Raw genomic sequence first — 18744 nt, 5'->3', positions numbered from 1 at the left:
CACAGGACTATCTAAAACAAAGTTCGAAGCGTCACCTTTTGGCTTCATTTTATTTACTGGAAAGTATGTCGTTTGAATCGAAGGGTGAATTTATTTATTATTTCTGTTTACAATAAAGGTTTCGATTAAGACACCAAAAAGCATCAGATACGAATAATCCATTTAGTTTTATTATACTTTTATGTACTAAATTCAAGAAATTACACTTGTTCTGCCATGTTTTCTTTAAAAAATAAATAGAAAACACAGCATCATGCCCGGAAATTGTTAATGTGGAGGGAAAAAAAAAAAAAACTTGTAAAGTAAACACCGCAGTCATCATGATGCACTTCAAAACAGGAAACACAATAGCAAGGTTACATCGACGACACAAGGCTAAATCTGTAAACTGATGTAAAACACATATTACTGCCAAACGGTTTATGCTTCAATTTTTTTTTTTTACAAGAGCGTCCAGGTCACCACAGACAACAAAATAGTAAAAGTCTAAACATTTATACTTGAGGACTGCAAAAATGTACAGCACAGATTCAATTTAAAAACACAGCAGCCAAAAAAGACACGACACCATGTGATGAAATTCATTGCAACACTCCTCGTAAACAATGACATAGCTGATTAGTCAGTGCAGCTTGTATTAGATGTGTGAATTTCTAAAACATTTAAAGTTCCCTAAGACCCAGGTGGTTCTGGATTTGACCTGTCAGAGGGGAGGGGAAACAAACCCTTTAACCTCTTCTACTTTTTTGTTCTCTTTAGTGGATTAAAAAAAGAAGTGGGCCAATGACAGCTTTGTAAATGAAAATTGGCCAGAATTTCAGCAAAACATCCAACACAAGAGTAACATTCAAACATGCATATATATATATATATATATATATATATATATATATATATATATATATATATATATATATATATATATATATATATATATATATATATATACATATATATATATATGGTACAATGACACTGTAAGGTTGGTTTGGATAATAAAAGGAAGCTTGCCTACGCATGCCAATGTTACACGGACCAAACACGTGATCTGGTTTTTCAGTTCATCAAATTATTTTTATATCAGCTTACTATTAAATTTATGAAACCCTGAAGGAGGCCTTCGGTACTAAGTTCAGTCAGATCTGTGTCTTCTAGGCCACAGTAGCCTAGAATAAGAATTTACTGGAAATTGATGCTGCATCTAAACATATCGTGTGCCTTTCAAGGGTAGACAGAGTCAGCTTTCTGTGACAGTTTTTTAAACTTCCTGTTCTGCAGAATTTAAACCATACAGCCTCATTATAATAACGCACACACACAAACACACACATGTGCGCGCTCGCACAGTGAGTGAGACCCCCTTTTCCATCTGTGTGTTTGTTCAATGAACCGTTCACTCGCTATTCTAATTTGAGTGAAAGGTATTATCCACAGATATCATATGAAGTGCACATGACTTCTTCAACAAGGTGATTTTCTGTGACTCATTGAGTAAAGAAATGATTAGACATATCTAATTGTGTCTCTAAAATGTGTTTATTCTTCATTGCAATTGTATTTTGCATATTATTTTTTCAAGATTACAACCAGAAACTTCTATTTATTTTTACGTGAAACACTAAGTATCACCTAGTGGTGAAGTGGCAAAAAGTATTTAAGGGCTGATAAAGTGGATTTTGCAAATGTCTCCTTTAATGAGGCAGACACCCTGTCTACTTTTAAGACTAATCTTAAAACTTTCCTTTTTGACAAAGCTTATAACTAGAGTGGCTCATGTTACTCTCAGCTACCTTTATAGTTTTACTGCTATAGGCTTAGGCTACTGGAGGAAATCAGGATCTAATTTTCTCACTCTATTGAGTTCTACTGTTCTTCAATTATGCATTATGTGTTGTCATTTCAGCTTTTAACTTTTTGCTCTCTCTCTTTCTCTTCATAGTAGGTACACCTGGTCTGACGTTCTGTTAACTGTGACATCATCCAGAGAAGACGGCTCACCCGCTACTACCATCTAATGTAGAACAGATTACTGGATCAATGTGTGCTTCTGTGCTTTTTTGTCTCTCTTGTTGTGTCTCTGTTCTGTCTTCTGTATCCCCCAGTCGGTCGAGGCAGATGACCGTTCATACTGAGCCCGGTTCTGCCGGAGGTTTTCCTTCCCGTTAATGGGGAGTTTTTCTTCCCACTGTCGCTTCATGCTTGCTCAGTATGAGGGATTGCTGCAAAGCCATGTACAATGCAGCGACTCTCCACTGTGGCTCTACGCTTCTCCAGGAGTGAATGCTGCTTGTCGGGACTTTGATGCAATCAACTGGTTTCCCTTATATAGGAAATTTTTGACCAATCTGTATAATATGATTGAACTTGATTTTGTAAAGTGCCTTGAGATGACATGTTTCATGATTTGGCGCTATATAAATAAAATTTAATTAAAATTGAATTGAAAATTGAATTCGGTTTATTTATATAGCGCCAATTCACAAAATATCTAATTTCAAGGCACTTTACAAAGTCGATTCTATCAGATACTGCGATGGACTGGCGACCTGTCCAGGGTGTACCCCGCCTCTCGCCCATTGACAGCTGGAAATAGGCACCAGCCCCCCTCACGACCCCAATAGGGATAAGCGTGTTAGAAAATGGATGGATGGAGGGATTCTATCAAATAATACAGAGAGATTGGTTAAAAAGTTTAAAAGCCTAAAATGCTATCTCCAAAAGGAGTTACTAGGATCTGCACCTCAGGTGGGAGAATCTGTTGAGAAACCAGCAAATACGTTTCCACTCCACAAATCTGGCATGTATGGAAGAGCGGCATGAAGAAAGCCATAAGAGGGTCAGCCTAGGTTTGCACTTCATCCTGCGCCACCTCGACCATCCAGGGACATGCGGTAGGATCCTGTTTGTAGACTTCATTTCAGCCACTAACACAATCATCCATTAGAAGCTCACCCAACTCACAGTGCCACCCCCCACCAGTCAGCAGATAACCAGCTTCCTGACCGACCGCCTGCAGCAGGTGAGGCCGAGGAGCATCCTGTCCCACCCAAGAACATTCAACACCCATACCCCCCAGGGGTGTGTCCTCTTCCCTCTTCTATTCGCTCTGCACATCTGCGGACCCCTCTGTGTAACTCCTACAGTTTGCAGAGGACACCACTGTCATTGTGATTCAGGACGGGGATAAGTCTGCATACCGACAGGAGGTGGATCTGCTGGTCCACCACATACACACACTGCCCCTACCTTTTTTTCCCCCTGAATAACGTCTCTCCTGTTGTAGGTTGCAGTTTGCTGTTCTGCTCGCTGTTACTTGTCACCCTGTATGTTTTTTCACAACGCCATCGTTGGAATCTGAAGTCAAAATTTTTGTTTGTACCCACAAACTCGGCAAAGTTAATCCTGACTCTGATTCTGAAGTCCAGCTCACAGGTTGCCTTCAGCCATGTAGGGAACACAAAAAAATGTGTAGAAGATGGTGTTCTGGTGAGATGAAACCAAAATGAAACTTTGTGGACCACATGCAAAGTACCACGCGCGGGAGAAAACGAACACATTAACCTGAATGCATCATCTGTACCATAAAACGTGGTGGTGGCAGCAACACCCGGTGAAGATGGTCTTCTTCAGCAGGGAGAGGTAGACTGACCAGAGTTAACGTGAAGATGGGTGAAGGTAAATGCAGAAGAAATAATAGAACAGAAAGATCTATTATTTTACCACAGTGGGGATATTCTGTTGAACCAGCAGCAAAGAGCAAATTTATAACACAAGAAAAAATACTATAAGGTTCTTATAACTAGCATGCTCAGGAAATGACAGTAGTGTACAAATGAGTAGGCTAATTTTAAGGAATGTGCATTTGGTGTTTTGCATTTAAAACACCAACTAACTATTTTGCAAGTATGAAAAAGACTGCAAAAAACAGCACAGGTGACAAACACTTATTGAGGTTGTTAACACCAGTGATGGCAATAACCTCAACAGCTGCTGAGAGGAAAGATCTACAATAACAACAATCCTGAACGTATGAGCCAAGTGTCAGCCAATCCTGGCTCACCCTGCCACAGGATGATGACTCTAATCGTATAGTAAGAGCTACAATGGAATAAATTAGTTGGAAGTACATTTATGTGTTACTCTTTTGCACATCCTGAAAATATATGTTAAGAAATGCCGTCCATAGAAACTTACTGAGTTTGAGCTGTTTTGCATTAAACAATAGTTTAGAAATGTCTTCTCTAGACGTTTAAAGCTGGATGAAGCCTACCCCCAAAAGACCTGCAGCTGTAAAAGGTGGTTCTCCAACATATTCACTCAAGAAGGCTAGATATGTACGCCACACTTGTCTGAGTTTTATGTGCAAAGATTTTTAAAATAATTTCTTAGCTTCATAATTTTGCACTGCTATGGCTTCTACCATAACAATCACAGGTGAATACACTAAATATGGTGGTTCTTATGGAACAAAATGAGAAAAAGTTCATAGGGTATGTATATGTTTGTTAAGGACTGTTTGTATTTTATTGTGTCTTGTTCCTGAAAGGGATATCTGCCCATTTCGAAATAACAAACGCTTTCAGAACGCTTTCAAACATTCTGGCAAGGTTTATTGAAAGCTAGATTTATTTTCATTTGGGATTTCACTCAGTAATATGGAAAAGTGTTAAAATGACCTGTAGAAACCAAAGCACTTTCTGTATGGGAACTGAAAACAAACACACACATACTCAGAGACTGTCAATTTTAAAACAGTCACTTTTTGGTGACTTGTGAAACTGAAATAGAGATACGAATATACAGACTTACTCACTAGTAAAACAACGTATCTATTATGCAAATAATTTTAGGTAGTAATTAAAATGACCCTACTTGGGATGGGACACTTCTTCAAGAAACTGGTACATCATCATTTCTCACATACATGACCTGATGTGCTCGTACATCTTGTTCAAGCTGCTGAATAGATCATGTTTGTGCTTGTTAAAAAACAGAAATATGAAGCTAAATGTACCTTTTTGACAGGTAATTAACTGATGTAGTGACAATATAATGATGAAAATACATCAATCATGTATATTCTTTTCAAAACACTATATTCAAGTTTTTAACCATATATTAAATACATAAAGATCCCTGAAGAAAATTGGGGTGAACAAAGACTTTCCCCTAATCCACAGAAACAAATGGAACATCCTACCCTTTAGAAACATAGAAACATAAGGTTGAGGGTTAACCCACTCACGATAGTGGAAATTACAGTGGACGTCCAGAAGATAACCCCTACACTCCCTTACCCAGCCTTGCTCAGCAACACTGTGTCCGCTGTGGATCACTTCTTGTTGCTAGTGTAACACTATGGGTTTAATTTCAGTGATACCTCTGTAATATGGGCTGTGGGTAGGGAATAGCACGGGGACAAACAACCGTGTGGCTTTAATTCTTCCTCTCCCCCTCTCACTTACAGCAAGTGAGAGGGGGAGAGGACCCTGCAGAAAGTACCCTTATTACTCAGGCTGGTAGAGAAAAAAATCAAAGAAATTTTATTTATATACCGCCAATTCATGATACATCTCATCTCAAGGCACTTCACAAAGTCAAATTCAATCAAATCCTACAGATTGGTCGAAACGTTTCCTATCTAAGGAAACCCTGTAGATTACATCAAGTCTTGACAAGCAGCATTCACTCCTCCTGAAAGAGTGTAGAGCCACTGCATTGTTGATGCCTTTGCAGCAATCTTCATACTGAGCATGCATTAAGCGACAGTGGAGAGGAAAACTCCCCTTTAGCAGGGAGGAGAACCTTCAGCAGAACCAGGCTCAGAGTGAACGGTCATCTGCCTCAACTGCCTGGGGGTTAAAGAAGACAGAGCAGATAAACAAAAGGACAGAAGCTCACATTGATCCAGGACTCCTTTCTATGTTATATGGTAATAGCGAATGGTCTGCCTTCCCTTGATGATGTCACAACTAACAGAACCCCAGACCAGGTGTGCCTACTATGAAGACAAAAAAGACAGAACAAAAAGTTAAAAGGTGAAAAAACAACAATCAATGCAAATTGGAGAACAGTAGGAGAACTCAGCAGAGTGAGAAAAATAGACCCTGATGTCCTCATTCAAACACAGAACATACAATTTATATATATTAAATTATCCTAAAATTAAGCACTCTAAGGAGATAAATCTCATCTTACCCTTTCTCTGTGCCTGAGATGGTCCTCCTCACACATTGACGCTTCCTGCAGGAACTCAAAGGGTATAACCTTCCACAGAAGCTGCTGGTCAACTTCTACAGTGCCATCATTCAGTCTGTCCTCTGGACATCTATCACATTTTAGTTTGGTTCGTTCTCAAAAACAGGACAGGGTCAGGCTGCAAATATCATTCAAGTCTGCAGGGAGGGTGATCGGGACTGACCTTCCCTCCATCCAGGATCTGTACAGGTCTAGGGTCAGGAAAAGAGTGGATGAAATCTCTGCAGACCCTAAACATCCTGGACACAAACTGTTTAGACCTTCCCCTTTGCGTCAAAACTGCAGAGCATTATTTGCAAAAAACTAGTCACCTCAGAGACAGTTTCTTTCCCCTGCGGTCAATCTAATGAACACTCGACAGTCAGAGTACCCAGATCGATATCATGTTTATTTGCACTAATTCAACCTTGTCTTCCTCTTTTGTGAAAACATTGAATATTTATAGATATTTACAAGAACAAAAAGAAGAACTACAGGCCCATCTCAAACCTCCCCTTTATCAGTAAGATGATTGAAAAAGCTGTTTCAACAATTAAACACCTTAATCAAGGTGTTTAATGACATCCATATAAATGCATACAGTGGAAGAACCACTGTGCTGGTATTATTGAACCCTAGTGCAACATTTCATACTGTCGATCATTCTGTTAGAGCGCCTGGAAAACTGGGTCGGCCTTTCTGGTACAGCTCTTAACTGGTTTAAATTCTACTTGAAGGACAGGGATTTTTTTTTGTGTCAGTAGGTAATTTTACATCAGAGGCGACAAAAATCACATGTGGGGTTCCCCAATGGTCCACCCTGGTTCCCCTCCTATTCATCATCTATACGCTCCCTCTAGCTCAGATCATAAAAAAAAAAAAAAAACACCATAGCTATGCAGACGACACACAGCTCTACATCACCATGTCACCAGGTGACTATGAAACCTATTCAAGTGCTGAGTAAATGCTTAGAAGAAATAAATGTGTGGATGTGGCAACATTTTCTTCAATTGAATAAAAACAAAACTTAATAGTTTTTAGACCGATAGAGGAGCGAACAAAAGTTAGCACACAGCTTCAGCTAGAACCACGGACCATGGCCGAAACCTGGGTGTAGTGATGGACTCAGACCTGAACATCCAAAAGCATCTAAAGACAATTACAAGGATGGCCTATCACCTGAAGAACATTTCCAGAATTAAAGGACTAATGTCTCAGAAGGATCTGGAAAAACTAATCCATGCGTTTATTTTTAGTTGGATTACTGCAACTGTGCTTTTACACGTCCGCCAAAAAAGTGGATCAGACAACTGCAGTTGATCAAAAATGCTGCTGCTTGAGTCGTCACTAAGACTACGAAAGTAGAACACATAACCCAAGTTCTCAACACTGGCTCCCTGTATCTCAGAGAATAGACTTTAAAATGCTTCTGTTAGTCTTTAAATCCCTGAATGGCTTATCACCTAAATACATCACAGACTTGTTATCAGTGCATCAACCCTCCAGACCACTAAGGTCTTCTGGTTGCTGTCATGGTTTGTTTACTGAAGAACTCAGGAAGCGCACATGGGACTAAAAGTTTAAGAGTTTTTATTTGCAGAAGTGTGCTGGATGGCGGGTGATGAAGACCGGAGGATCATGACTGCAGAGGGTCAGGGATGTAGATGATGGCAGGAGCTGACGGCCCAGAGTGAGAGTCCATAATAGCTCGGTGGCTATAAGCATAGTGCTGCTCGGCTAGCAGGCCTCGTAGCAACACCAGGGCACAGAGCGGAGCTTCTCCAGGAACAACAGCAGGGCACAAAGTCTTTCAGAGCGACTGACAGGACTAACCTTGAACAAGAAAATAGAAACAGATCTTCCAAGGCGAAAACCGAGGAATATTCACTGGCATGGAGTGGTGGATAACAGAAGACGACCCAGTGCTGAACTGAAGGCAGAGGGAGGTTTAAATAGAGCACTAACAGGTGGAACAAGGGTCTGGCTAATTAACTAGTAAATTGTTATCAGGTGTGACCGACTGCCGAGGAGGTGAAGTGAAGATGACAGAAAATAACTGATGACAATGAAAACTAACAATAAATAAAGTCAAACCTAACCCAAATGAGATGAAACAATGAAAATAACAGAAAAACGAAGCCAAACCAAAACTCAACCATGACAGTTCCAGCCTATTCTGCAGAACCAGAAGCAGAACCAAACACAGAGAAGCAGCATTTAGTTGTTATGCTCCACTTATCTGGAAGAAACTCCCAGAAAACTGTAAAAGTGCTGGAATGCTGAGTTCATGTAAATTAAGGTTAAAAACACATTTGTTAAGAGTTTAAATGTTAATGCTTAATTCAAACTGTTGTAGTTCACTGAAACATCTTTAGATTAAGTTTGTAGTCCAACTTATCTTGACCTGCCACTATTATTTTGTACTGCAATGTACTTTCCTTTGTTATGTTCTGTTAATGTACAACTTTGAACTGTCTTATCACTGAAATATTCTATACAAATAAACTTGCCTTGCTTTGTACATTGAAACCGGAGTCCAATTTCTTGTTTGTGTGGACACACTTGGCCAATAAAGTGGATTTAGGGTGAATTAGAATTCAGCATAAATTCACTTTGATTTAATTCAACTTATCAGCAGCATTCCAATGTACAGTAAAAATAATTTCAGGTGAAAAACATAAAATGAAAATTTAGCTCGATCCAGTTCACTCCACTTTTAAGGATTCCATTCAAACCCTTTGCTATAATAAATTATTTGTCCCCTTACAGACTTGATCTGTTTGAAGCTCATTTAAAGGTTTCAGAATATCAAGCTAATTGTGATATTAGACATTGATAACTCAAGTCAATAAAAATGCTGTTTCAAATGATTATTGTATGTATTTTGAGAAATGTTTGGGAAGGTGAGTTACAGACCACATACAAGCCTGGTTACTGCTAAACACGCAGAATCAAACCGAAATCGAACCCGTCTGACAATTATCTGAAAGATCTCAAAAAGCAACACATCATGGTGACCCGATCTTAAGAAATTCACAAGAGATAAACAGATAAGAAAAAGAGTAATCATCTGTCACATCGCCATTTTGATGACTTTGGGTAGTGTCATGGTCTGGGGCGGCTTTGCTACTTCAGTACCTGGATTACTTTCTGTTATTGATGAAAGCAAGAATTATGCTCTTTGCCAGAAAATGTCTGAACTGAACCAAGACAGTGATGCATACCAGCAAGTCCTGCACTGAACCATTAGTTTCTGTGCGGGGGTGTGTGTGTGGATGTGTGCCTACATGATGCATTAAGGACACACATTTCCTTTCCAGTGTCACTATGTGCCATTTGGCATTTCAGAAAAATGGTGGAAAATAGGAGAAGAATCTCACTATGAATCACTCTGCAGTAGTTGGTCACCTCTGTTCCTGTCCTTTCTCTATTACTCATCAGGAAAATATATGTGAAAGCTTCCCCATCTAGATCCTTCTTTTACTTTCAAATATGGGTTTTAGTTTCATAATTTAAAACTCAGGGTGAATAACAGTATGTGTTCATACTGTAGTAAGTAATGAGCATCTCAGTGGTGAAGGAGTTCCCTTTGAGTAAAGCTTTTTTAGCCATGATAATGCAAGAAATCCCCCTTAGAGGTACTATCACTGTTGGATGAAAATATTCTTGGTCACCATGATTAGATTTTTTTTTTTTTTTTGTTAATCACAAGAATTGTCTTTTTAGTTGAATAAAGTTGTTTAAATATAAATGTGAAGGTGGTGTTCTTTTTTCCAGGATTTGTACCCAAAATGCAAATTCTATAAAAATATGTTTCCCTCTATCTTTAGACATTTTGATATAATTGTAACATCTCTAGCGAACCCTTTGTTCAAGCAGTGAGATTTTGTTTTTTGTGATGAGGAATAATTTAGGACACTTTGCTTTTTGCTCCCACTTAAAATGGCTAAAATTTAAAAAGGGCATCACATCGGGTGCTTATCATTAAAACCTCGTTCTTTAGCATTTTGAAGGAGCTTTGTCCTGTTCAAACCTTGCTGTGGAAGTAAGGGGCGATACTATGGTGATATCAAAACATCTCTGAAGCCTTCAGAGAGAAGCATGTTGCTGCTTATGGGTCCCGAGTGGTCCCAAAAGAGTTTGAAATAAGTGAAATAAGTGACAAAACAAATGCCTACATCCCCAGGTCTGGCCTTCACAGCAATTTGCCCCTGTAGTTTGACTGAAGTTTACCTGAGAGACCATGGACAGAGACCAGAACTTCTGTAATAAAGTTCTTTGGACAGACGTGGGTCTAAATTTTTATTATTTAGACAACAAAACAGAGGAAAAAAAACAAACTCAATGTAGCAAGGATGTAGAACTGTCATAGTTTCTGTATACTCTAAACCCAATCTGTCACACACAGAAATGCTGTGGGACCAATGGAAACTGGCTGTGCATGCAATAAAAGTAAAAGTAAAAGTATTAAACATCTCATAGCTGAAAGTGGAGTAAACGTCCTGACTGACTTCAAAGATTGGTAGATAGCAACAAAAAGTCTCACTGATGTCATTTTAGCCAAACAACAACAACAAAACGCTGGTCATCAGGTAGCAGGGTGTCCTAACTCAAGAATACCTTTTTTGTTAATATATTTAGTTTAATAAGTAAAACTGTTTATTGCTGTTGTTTAAGTGCAATCATATAGCTTTCTTTTCTAGAGGTTTAATATTGTTATGTGAACATTTGTTGAGATGTTTTAAGATTTTTCACGACTGCACATGTACCTCCAGAAATGTTATCATAATGTTAATTTTTTTGTACTTGTTCAGTGTTTCAGTTTAAAACCTCCTGTCATGTAGGTTTGTTTATAGCTCATGATAAATCATCATTCTGTTTCTAAGGGGTATTACTTTAGAGCAGTAAAAAAACATGTTTTGGTAAATAAATGTTATGTTATTCTCATTTTATAAACTACACAATCATGTAGAAACCTGATGAATTGGCACTTCTCAATTACACCGTCACTGACACTCTTTCCCAGGGAGGGTTGGCAGCAGAAGAAGCTGGGTGTTCACGACGATCAACACTGGAAAATTGAGTGAAAGGAAAAACTGTGGTTGAAAAGCGGTGCAGTTTTAACAAAGCGGATTTGAGAGTTTGGTGGAGATTCACAACCTTGATGTCCACATTGTACTGATGCAGTAATTAAAACAAAAAGAGGTTCCAAGCAAGTATTGAGTGCACATATAGTACAATACAAAGACATATTTTTCAGTAGGTCAACATTTCTGTGTTAAAACTCCTTTTAATTGTCGGTCTTATGGAATATTCAAATTTTTGGACAAACTGGTTTGACCTTTCATTCGCTGGAAGGCAAAGCCATTAATAAACATGTTGAAAATACATCAGTCGGTGAGTACTGAATCTATATATGATTTTGGAGTAGAATTACTGAAATAAAACAACTTTTCAGTGATATTCTAATTTAGGGGATGCACCTGTATTTGTGTAGCGAACTGTCGTATGAAGCACACGCATCGCTGTCTCAGATCCTAGTCCAAAAAAAACAATATTCACTGACATTTAATTAAACAAAGTATTTAAATTGCATTAGACGCTCGGAACAATATTGTGAAAGTAAAGGTTTGAGCTAAATATTTTAGATCAGATGAATACAATTCTGACACCGAAGGCAGAGAGGAAATATGCTTGACCCGCTGCGCAGTTATGTTTTAAATGTTGGTTTCACGCCCGATTAAACAAAGAGTGGAAGGAGCAGACACAAACATGTTGTAGGCATTTGTTTAAAAAGAAAGCTTGCTTCTTGGTTTACAGGTGTTGTTAAGTGGCACATATTTAGACAGGTTTATATGAGCTGGGAAGGCTTAAAATTTAAAAATGAACATAACGTTTGAAAGCGTGGGGAGAAATGATCCGATGTGAATCTTTGCCCCGTGAACTTCCTCAAATTCACCCAGAGGTGACTCAAAACTCAACCTGTACACTGCGTGATGATTGTTGAAAGACAGGCACACGTGAATTTCAGTAAAAAGTCTTTATTAGAAACACGGTTCACACAAATAACTGTCTGATAGTAAAACCTATCCTTATTTTAATGCCACATTGCATCCAAAACATTGTGCAATTCATGTCAATTAATATAAAAAAATATTTCATTTTCTGTAGAAAATACGATAGAATGCGATGAAATGATATTCGGCGGCGTTTTACTTCGACACACACTGACAAAAAAAAATAAAAAATCATCTTGAACCTCTAAAACTATGAAAAAAGTCAACGAGTAAAATCCAGCGTGAGAACTAAACTGCCTACTCATACAAACCTGGAGTCGATGAAGCTTCGGCGACGTGAAGTATTTATCGATACCCGTTTGTAACATACTGCCTAAAAAAAATGATAACGTTTGTATGTACCTCGCATGGATTCAACATAAACTACATGCAAAACCGGAAGCGGAGCTTTGAAACCAGGCCTCCCTCTAAAAGTCCTACTCTGAGGGAATAGAGATGATGCTTTCTTTCGGTTCACCTCTCCAGTACGCGTGAAACATGTAAAAAAGGATGTCGGATATGTTTCAAAGTGAATCTTGGTGAGACCGGTCAGGCGGTGATGGGCATATTGTCCCTGTAGCACGCGGGCCTCTGAGGAACGCTGTAGCTGCACAAGTCCTGGTAGATCCGGGCCATCTGCTCGGTGGCCACGTCGTCGCTCATCTCCACGCTCGGGTTGCTGCTGTAAGACTGCGAGCGACGCATGTTCAGGGACTCCAGCATGTGTTGGCAGTTCACCATGGTGATCTGTCATTGGAGGAGAAGAGAGATATGCATGATGTTGTTGTTGTTGTTTTTTGGTTGAATTAAAGCATCAGCGGTCAGTAACCTTTACCGGATTCAGATTTACGTAGCTGTTCCGTTGTGAGCCGATAAGTCTTACCTGCACAATGATCAGCTTGCTCTTGACGTTGCTGTGGTCGTTCAGTTCCTCTCCAAAACACAGCGTCACCGAGGGATCGGGAGCAGGAATCTGACCTTCCTGATAGAGCTGGAGAGCTGCAACATGTATGACAAAAAAATAAATAAATAAACTGCATTCGGCCTCCTTAACCTCCATCACCTGTGATGAGGATGCATGACCTATCCAAACAGTGGCGCTCACCTTGAAAAAACCTCCCCGTGTCAAAGATCTTGACCACAGAGTCCCTCTCGAGTTTCCCGGGCATGGAGCCGTACTGGGAGCTCCCGTCCCCCAGCCCGCTCCAGAAGACGCGGCTCTGGCACAGCCTTTTGATGAAGATGCCCTCTTGGTTGGCTCGCACCAGCACGCCTCTCTCCAGGTGACCCAGCAGCTTGCGGGTGACGTAGCGCTGCCGGTCATACTCTATGAGCTCTGCCGGGGGGAAGTGAACGCTCTGCATGCTGTCCGAACTGTAGGGGGCGCCACGACCCAGGTGCTGCTGGGGGGAAATCCGGCAGCCCTCTGGATGAGTAACCACTGTGTTGTACATCAGCTTGCCTCCATAGTAGAAAGTGATCACCAACTGGGAGAAAGCTGGAAAGAGGGAAAACTGGTTCAGGAACAACAGAGAATACGAGAATGCTTTTTTTTTTTATTTCATGGATTTCAGAGCGAGCCGTGCTGTCCTCATACCTGAACCGAGGTTGCTTGATGGCATTGGGTCCTGATGCAGAGGGAAAGCTGGGACTTGTAAAAAAAAAAAAAAAAAAAAGAAGACGAGATTTAAAACCTGTTTTACCGCAGTGGACACAACCCTGGAGTCATGCCTCTGCTTTGCTGCATCATCAGAAATAGCATTCCGTTAGCACGATTTACAGAGAATTAATCACTTAAGTCAGCAAAGTTAAACAGGATATTAGTCAATTGTTCCACTGCCAAATTCAGCAGCGACAGACAGCTTGTATTTAGCACCCACAGCAGCTGGGACAAACGGCCAATCTTTCCGCTGGGGGTTATTTTGTATGAAAAACAAAGCCGATGTCCCTAAAGTCTTACAAGGTTAGGCGAAAATTGAGGTGCAGGTGATTACATGCATGCACAGCACATAATAAAGTGTAACCAGTTCAAATAATCAATAACAGAGCAAGTTTTACCATTTATGCTGCCCTGGGACCAGTACTCGGGACTTGCTTGAATGCTGCAGCCCTCCTCCTGCAGAAAAAAAAGACACACTTCAGTTCACATTTGCGAGTTTGCAAATAGGAGGAAGGTATGCACACTGGGTGCAACAAGTGTCAGAGGCAAATGTAGTGTGATACTGAGAGAGAGGGGGTGAGTGTCACAAAAGCTGAAAAATGCTGAAAGGTGATGAACTTGAGAGCACCAAGAAGCATAAAGCGATCGTGAAGACGGAACTCTTTCATGCGAAAGGCATTTTTTTATACCTCTTTGATGAGCTCCTCTATTTCTGTAGGGCTGCAGTCCATGTCTGCGAGCTCACCAGAACTGGAGGTACCCGTCATGGGCATCACTGGTACTTTGCCGTCTGAGGGTGAAAGAAAAGAAAAAAAAAAAAAAAACACATTGTGATTCTTCCAAGGTCTTTTGCAGGAAGACCTTCATTACGCACGGTTTAAAGGGAAAACCCACGCTTCTGCTCCTCTTCGGGCACGATGCGATACACCTTGTAGGGCTCGGAAATGTCCAGCTGTGACCTCTCGGTCACTTCTTCAAAGTCAGGGCTTTTGTTGAGGGCACAGCGCAGTCTGGTCTTCCAAGTTGCCGGCTCAGCCTTGTCCCCCTCCTTAAACTTGCCTTTAAACACAGCCCAGGCCTGTGGACGGGGGAAAGGGCAAACACATGTCAAGGAAAAAAAAGAAAGATTTTTGTTGGTAATTTTCTGAAACTACAAAATAAAGCAAACTTTTTCTCCAACAATTTTTTTTTGTTCTGGCAGAGCAGCAGGAAAAAAAAGGGGGGGGGGGGGGAAGATTGTTTCCAGGGAAGTCAAACCTTGAAAATAGATGCGTCAACTTCTTGGTTGTAATCCTGCTTCCCGGCATGTTTCCACGGAATCCTGAACATAGTGCGGCTTTCATCCTCCCACTGCAGCCCAGAGTACTGCGCACTTTGGATCTGCTCCATCAGCCACTGCTTCAATCTGCGGCCTCCCGAGTTTGACATCTTGACAGCGCGCCTGTCCCCTCAGATTGTTCCCTTTCACCTAAATACAAAAAAATTTAAAATAAACATCTCGATCATTCCCATCACTCTATCAGGTATTGTTAGATTAACTCTTAAACGTAAGTCGCGTTTATTCCAGGTGTCTCGGCTAAACCAAAAGTAAAATCACTTACAGTCAAACAGCTGGGCGAGCTTCTGGCTCTGTGCGCGGCGCTGATCGATGCCTCAGAATAAATCAAGTGCGCTCCTGGACGAGGCGCCCGTAACGTTTGTTGTGCTACATGAATGAAACGGCAGGGGCGGGGCTTGCCAAAGCTGCTTCGGTCTCGCCAATGGCTGCGTCTCTCAGGCCCATTCAGGAAGAGTTTCTTCTGCGAACTGTGGGTATTTACAAGAAATGGCCTGACACAAGCGAGGGTTGTAAAGCGGGCGACGCCGACGCAGTGCACTGATTAAAAAGCCGTAAAGTCACAAGTTACAGTGTGAAGTGGGGGATTTCTGCACGGCAGGCAGGGTGAGGTGGTTGTGCGTTCCTCTCCGCGCCCACTCAAATCTGAAACGCAAAAAAAAAGAAGAATAAAGCGGTTCTTGTGCGCTGCCACAGTGGACAGTGATCCAGATTTCTTCAGAAAAATCAGTCAATATTCATTATGGGGGGGAAAAAAACACTAGAGAACATGCTGATGGTGGCTGTAATTAAAAATAGGTATCACAATTGATATTTGTGTGGAGAAAAAAGAGCCATACAATCTTTATCACCTGTCTTCTCCATAAAACATTCCAATAACTCCGACACACAGGTAGCTGACCCCCCCAATCAAGAAAAGAAAACATAAAAATTGTCTTTTACATATACTAAGAAGAAAAAATTACATTGTCTGCACACATGCTTAAACATTTATTATTTAAAACCATAAAAGGATGAGCGGACTACATTTTACTGTTCCCTCTGTATTTCTTGCTTCAGAAACAGGATAATATGTCACCTACACAAGTTTTCTACAGGGCTCCAGATCTAAGGTACAAGATTTGAACTGACTTCTCCATAGCAAACTTTTTTGATCAGCAGCCAATATGCTCACCTACTGATGTCTTTGGAGTCCCTGTCTTGTTGAAAAACTCATTTCAAGGGCATTTCCTCTTCATGATAATGTAATAAACCCCTTCAACTGTTCTGATGGATCCATGACCCTTGGTACGCAAGAAACGGGTCATCATTTACATCAGTCAGTCCATTCTTTTTTCAATTTTATCCTCTTAATGTAATTTTCTCATATTTTAAGATTATTTCAGATGAGAAACTTGTCATTTTCTGCTTTATCTTGTTTTCCTTTCCCCAATAATGTAATTGTTTTAATATCAAAGCAATATCTGGGCCCACCCATTTCATGATTTCCATAGAAGAATTCACTATAGCCAGCGTGCACAAGATTTGCCGCCTTTCTCCAAATATAAAAGCCACTTGTTTAATCTGATCATTCAAAGAATGAATATCGTCGCTGATCTAACCATACACATCTATCATTTTAAACGCACCTCTTTCATGGATCAAATACATAAAATGAGCAGCATGCGGGAGCAATACTCTTGGGTCTGTTGGTTTTCTGTTATTACTCTAAGCCATACATCATTTATACCAAAACCAGTGATTTATTGTGTTATTAATGTTGAACCGATTGTATTTTCAATGCAACTGTATGTCAAAGTAGCCTATAGGTCTAATATCACCACACTACTGCACTACTTAGGTTTCCAGCTATACCACCATACTGAAAATTTTAAACATCCAGGACATAAACTAGTGTAGTCAGTTTTTTTGGCATAATAACAGGGAACAGAGAGACAAATAAATCAGTTCAGCCTAAAGGCAATTTAATAGTGTTCCATTTTCCGCCAAAAGTTGAAGTTTTCAAGTCTCAAGTTTGGATAAATCACTTGAAAGGCTCCCTTTTCCAAGTTTTTCACCAACATGGATGTCAAAATCCAAAATTATATGAAAATAATAATAAAGTTTCTAAGCACTGTTGAAGGTTTTCATCCCATTGAATATTTCTGACTGTGCCATACCACCTCTTTTGTGAAGACATAAGGATTGAAAGGAAAAAAAGAGAGAAATTGTTAGCTTTTATTAGTAATAGAGGTTAGCCTGGTTACTGGACACATCAATCTTCAATGTCCAGGTTTTCTGGAATAATGCCACCGATAATGCCACACAATCATAAAAAAAACGTTTTTAAAGCATTGAGTGATGTCTTTATTTATTTATTTTTTTACTATTTTCAACAAAGGTCCTCTTTCTATCTGAATAAACAGGCTTTCTCACTTTCAAAGCAAAAATGTTAAGCATTTCTGAGATTCAACTTCTGAATCATGAACATTTGAATTTTAATTGGACCTTTTGTCATTACAGCCAAAATACAGTACATGCTCTATGGTAAAATAAGCAAGTAACTTTAAAAAAAGCAAATAATGAAATGATTTGGCATTGTTTTTTTTTGTTTTTTATAAACGGAAGATAATTTGTATTCCTTGTTGAAAACCCCTAAAATAACCAGTTAGGTGTAGTGTAGTGGATTTTTTTTCCCAGTCTTACTGTAAATGTAATCCGGTTTGTCCTCCTGTAACACAGTAAACAACATCTGGGTGTGCTGCCGGGAAGCTGCATGCCTGAACATGCCCAACCGTAGCCATACACATGTTCATAAGATCAGTTTCCAGCCTGAAGCTCCGAGCATCATCTGAACAGATTAAAATATCATTGAAATATTGGTTTATTATCCATGAACACATCAAAACTCATATATTATGGCGCTTGAGTACACGCTGAGCAATATATAGTGTGTTTCTTTCTATTAATTTTGATTATTATGGTCCATTGCTTTTAAAAAAGTTGAGGCTCTCAAAAAAGTTTAATAATACATACAACTGATTTTTTTTTTTTTAAAAGTGAATGAACTGCTGCATTGATTTCCAAAAGACTGAGAAACAGTCCAATCCTTTTTCCCCTTTAGCACAGGATGTGGCAGTGGATGTGGTGGTTCTTGAGGCACTGACTTCACGTCATCCTCTCCTGGTGAATCATTAGGTCTTGCCTGGGCTTTGCTTCACAATCCTCTGTGTGAAGCAAAGCCCAGGCTGTGCATCTTTCTTTTGCTTGTCCTCATTTTTAAAACAAGACGTTTTCCTTCCACTCACTTTTCCGTTACAAGTTTTGCAAACAACACTCTGTGACGGACGAGGCAGCTTCTGAGGCAATGATCTTTCATTGGCCTCCCCTCCCCCCGATTCTGCTGTCGTCTGCCTAACAACTGTAAAGTCAGCAGCAGCAGTTCCTCATGGTTGAGTAGGCCATGCCATGAA

The 18744-nt window shown here is 40.0% G+C and overlaps 1 protein-coding gene across 1 annotated transcript; it reads right to left on the bottom strand.

The window, feature by feature from the left end:
* Nucleotides 1-12265: 12265 nt before the first annotated feature.
* On the bottom strand, nucleotides 12266-15802 carry irf8 (interferon regulatory factor 8). Its single transcript, XM_012855101.3, has 9 exons — nucleotides 15558-15802; nucleotides 15214-15424; nucleotides 14851-15034; nucleotides 14646-14746; nucleotides 14355-14412; nucleotides 13894-13947; nucleotides 13402-13794; nucleotides 13180-13295; nucleotides 12266-13043 (listed from the first exon to the last, which is right to left on the bottom strand). Exons 2-9 carry the CDS (start codon nucleotides 15382-15384, stop codon nucleotides 12846-12848), a joined length of 1275 nt encoding a protein of 424 aa, XP_012710555.1. The 5' UTR covers nucleotides 15385-15424; nucleotides 15558-15802; the 3' UTR covers nucleotides 12266-12845.
* Between the last annotated feature and the right edge of the window lie 2942 nt (nucleotides 15803-18744).

Source organism: Fundulus heteroclitus, chromosome 4 (genome assembly GCF_011125445.2).
Source record: "Fundulus heteroclitus isolate FHET01 chromosome 4, MU-UCD_Fhet_4.1, whole genome shotgun sequence".
In the NCBI taxonomy this organism is placed as follows: domain Eukaryota; kingdom Metazoa; phylum Chordata; class Actinopteri; order Cyprinodontiformes; family Fundulidae; genus Fundulus; species Fundulus heteroclitus.
The sequence above is the reverse complement of the archived record's forward strand: the minus strand, read 5'-3'. Positions and strand labels throughout refer to the sequence as shown.

Bases quoted from the DNA above. Each gene is read 5' to 3' on its own strand.
- irf8 (XM_012855101.3), bottom strand. From the start codon at position 15,384: ATGTCAAACTCGGGAGGCCGCAGATTGAAGCAGTGGCTGATGGAGCAG. The intron at 13,948-14,354 runs GTAAAACTTGCT...TTTTTTTACAAG, and splicing joins GTCCCAGGGCAGCATAAATG to TCCCAGCTTTCCCTCTGCAT. The intron at 13,795-13,893 runs GTATGAGGACAG...CCCTCTTTCCAG, and splicing joins ATCAAGCAACCTCGGTTCAG to CTTTCTCCCAGTTGGTGATC.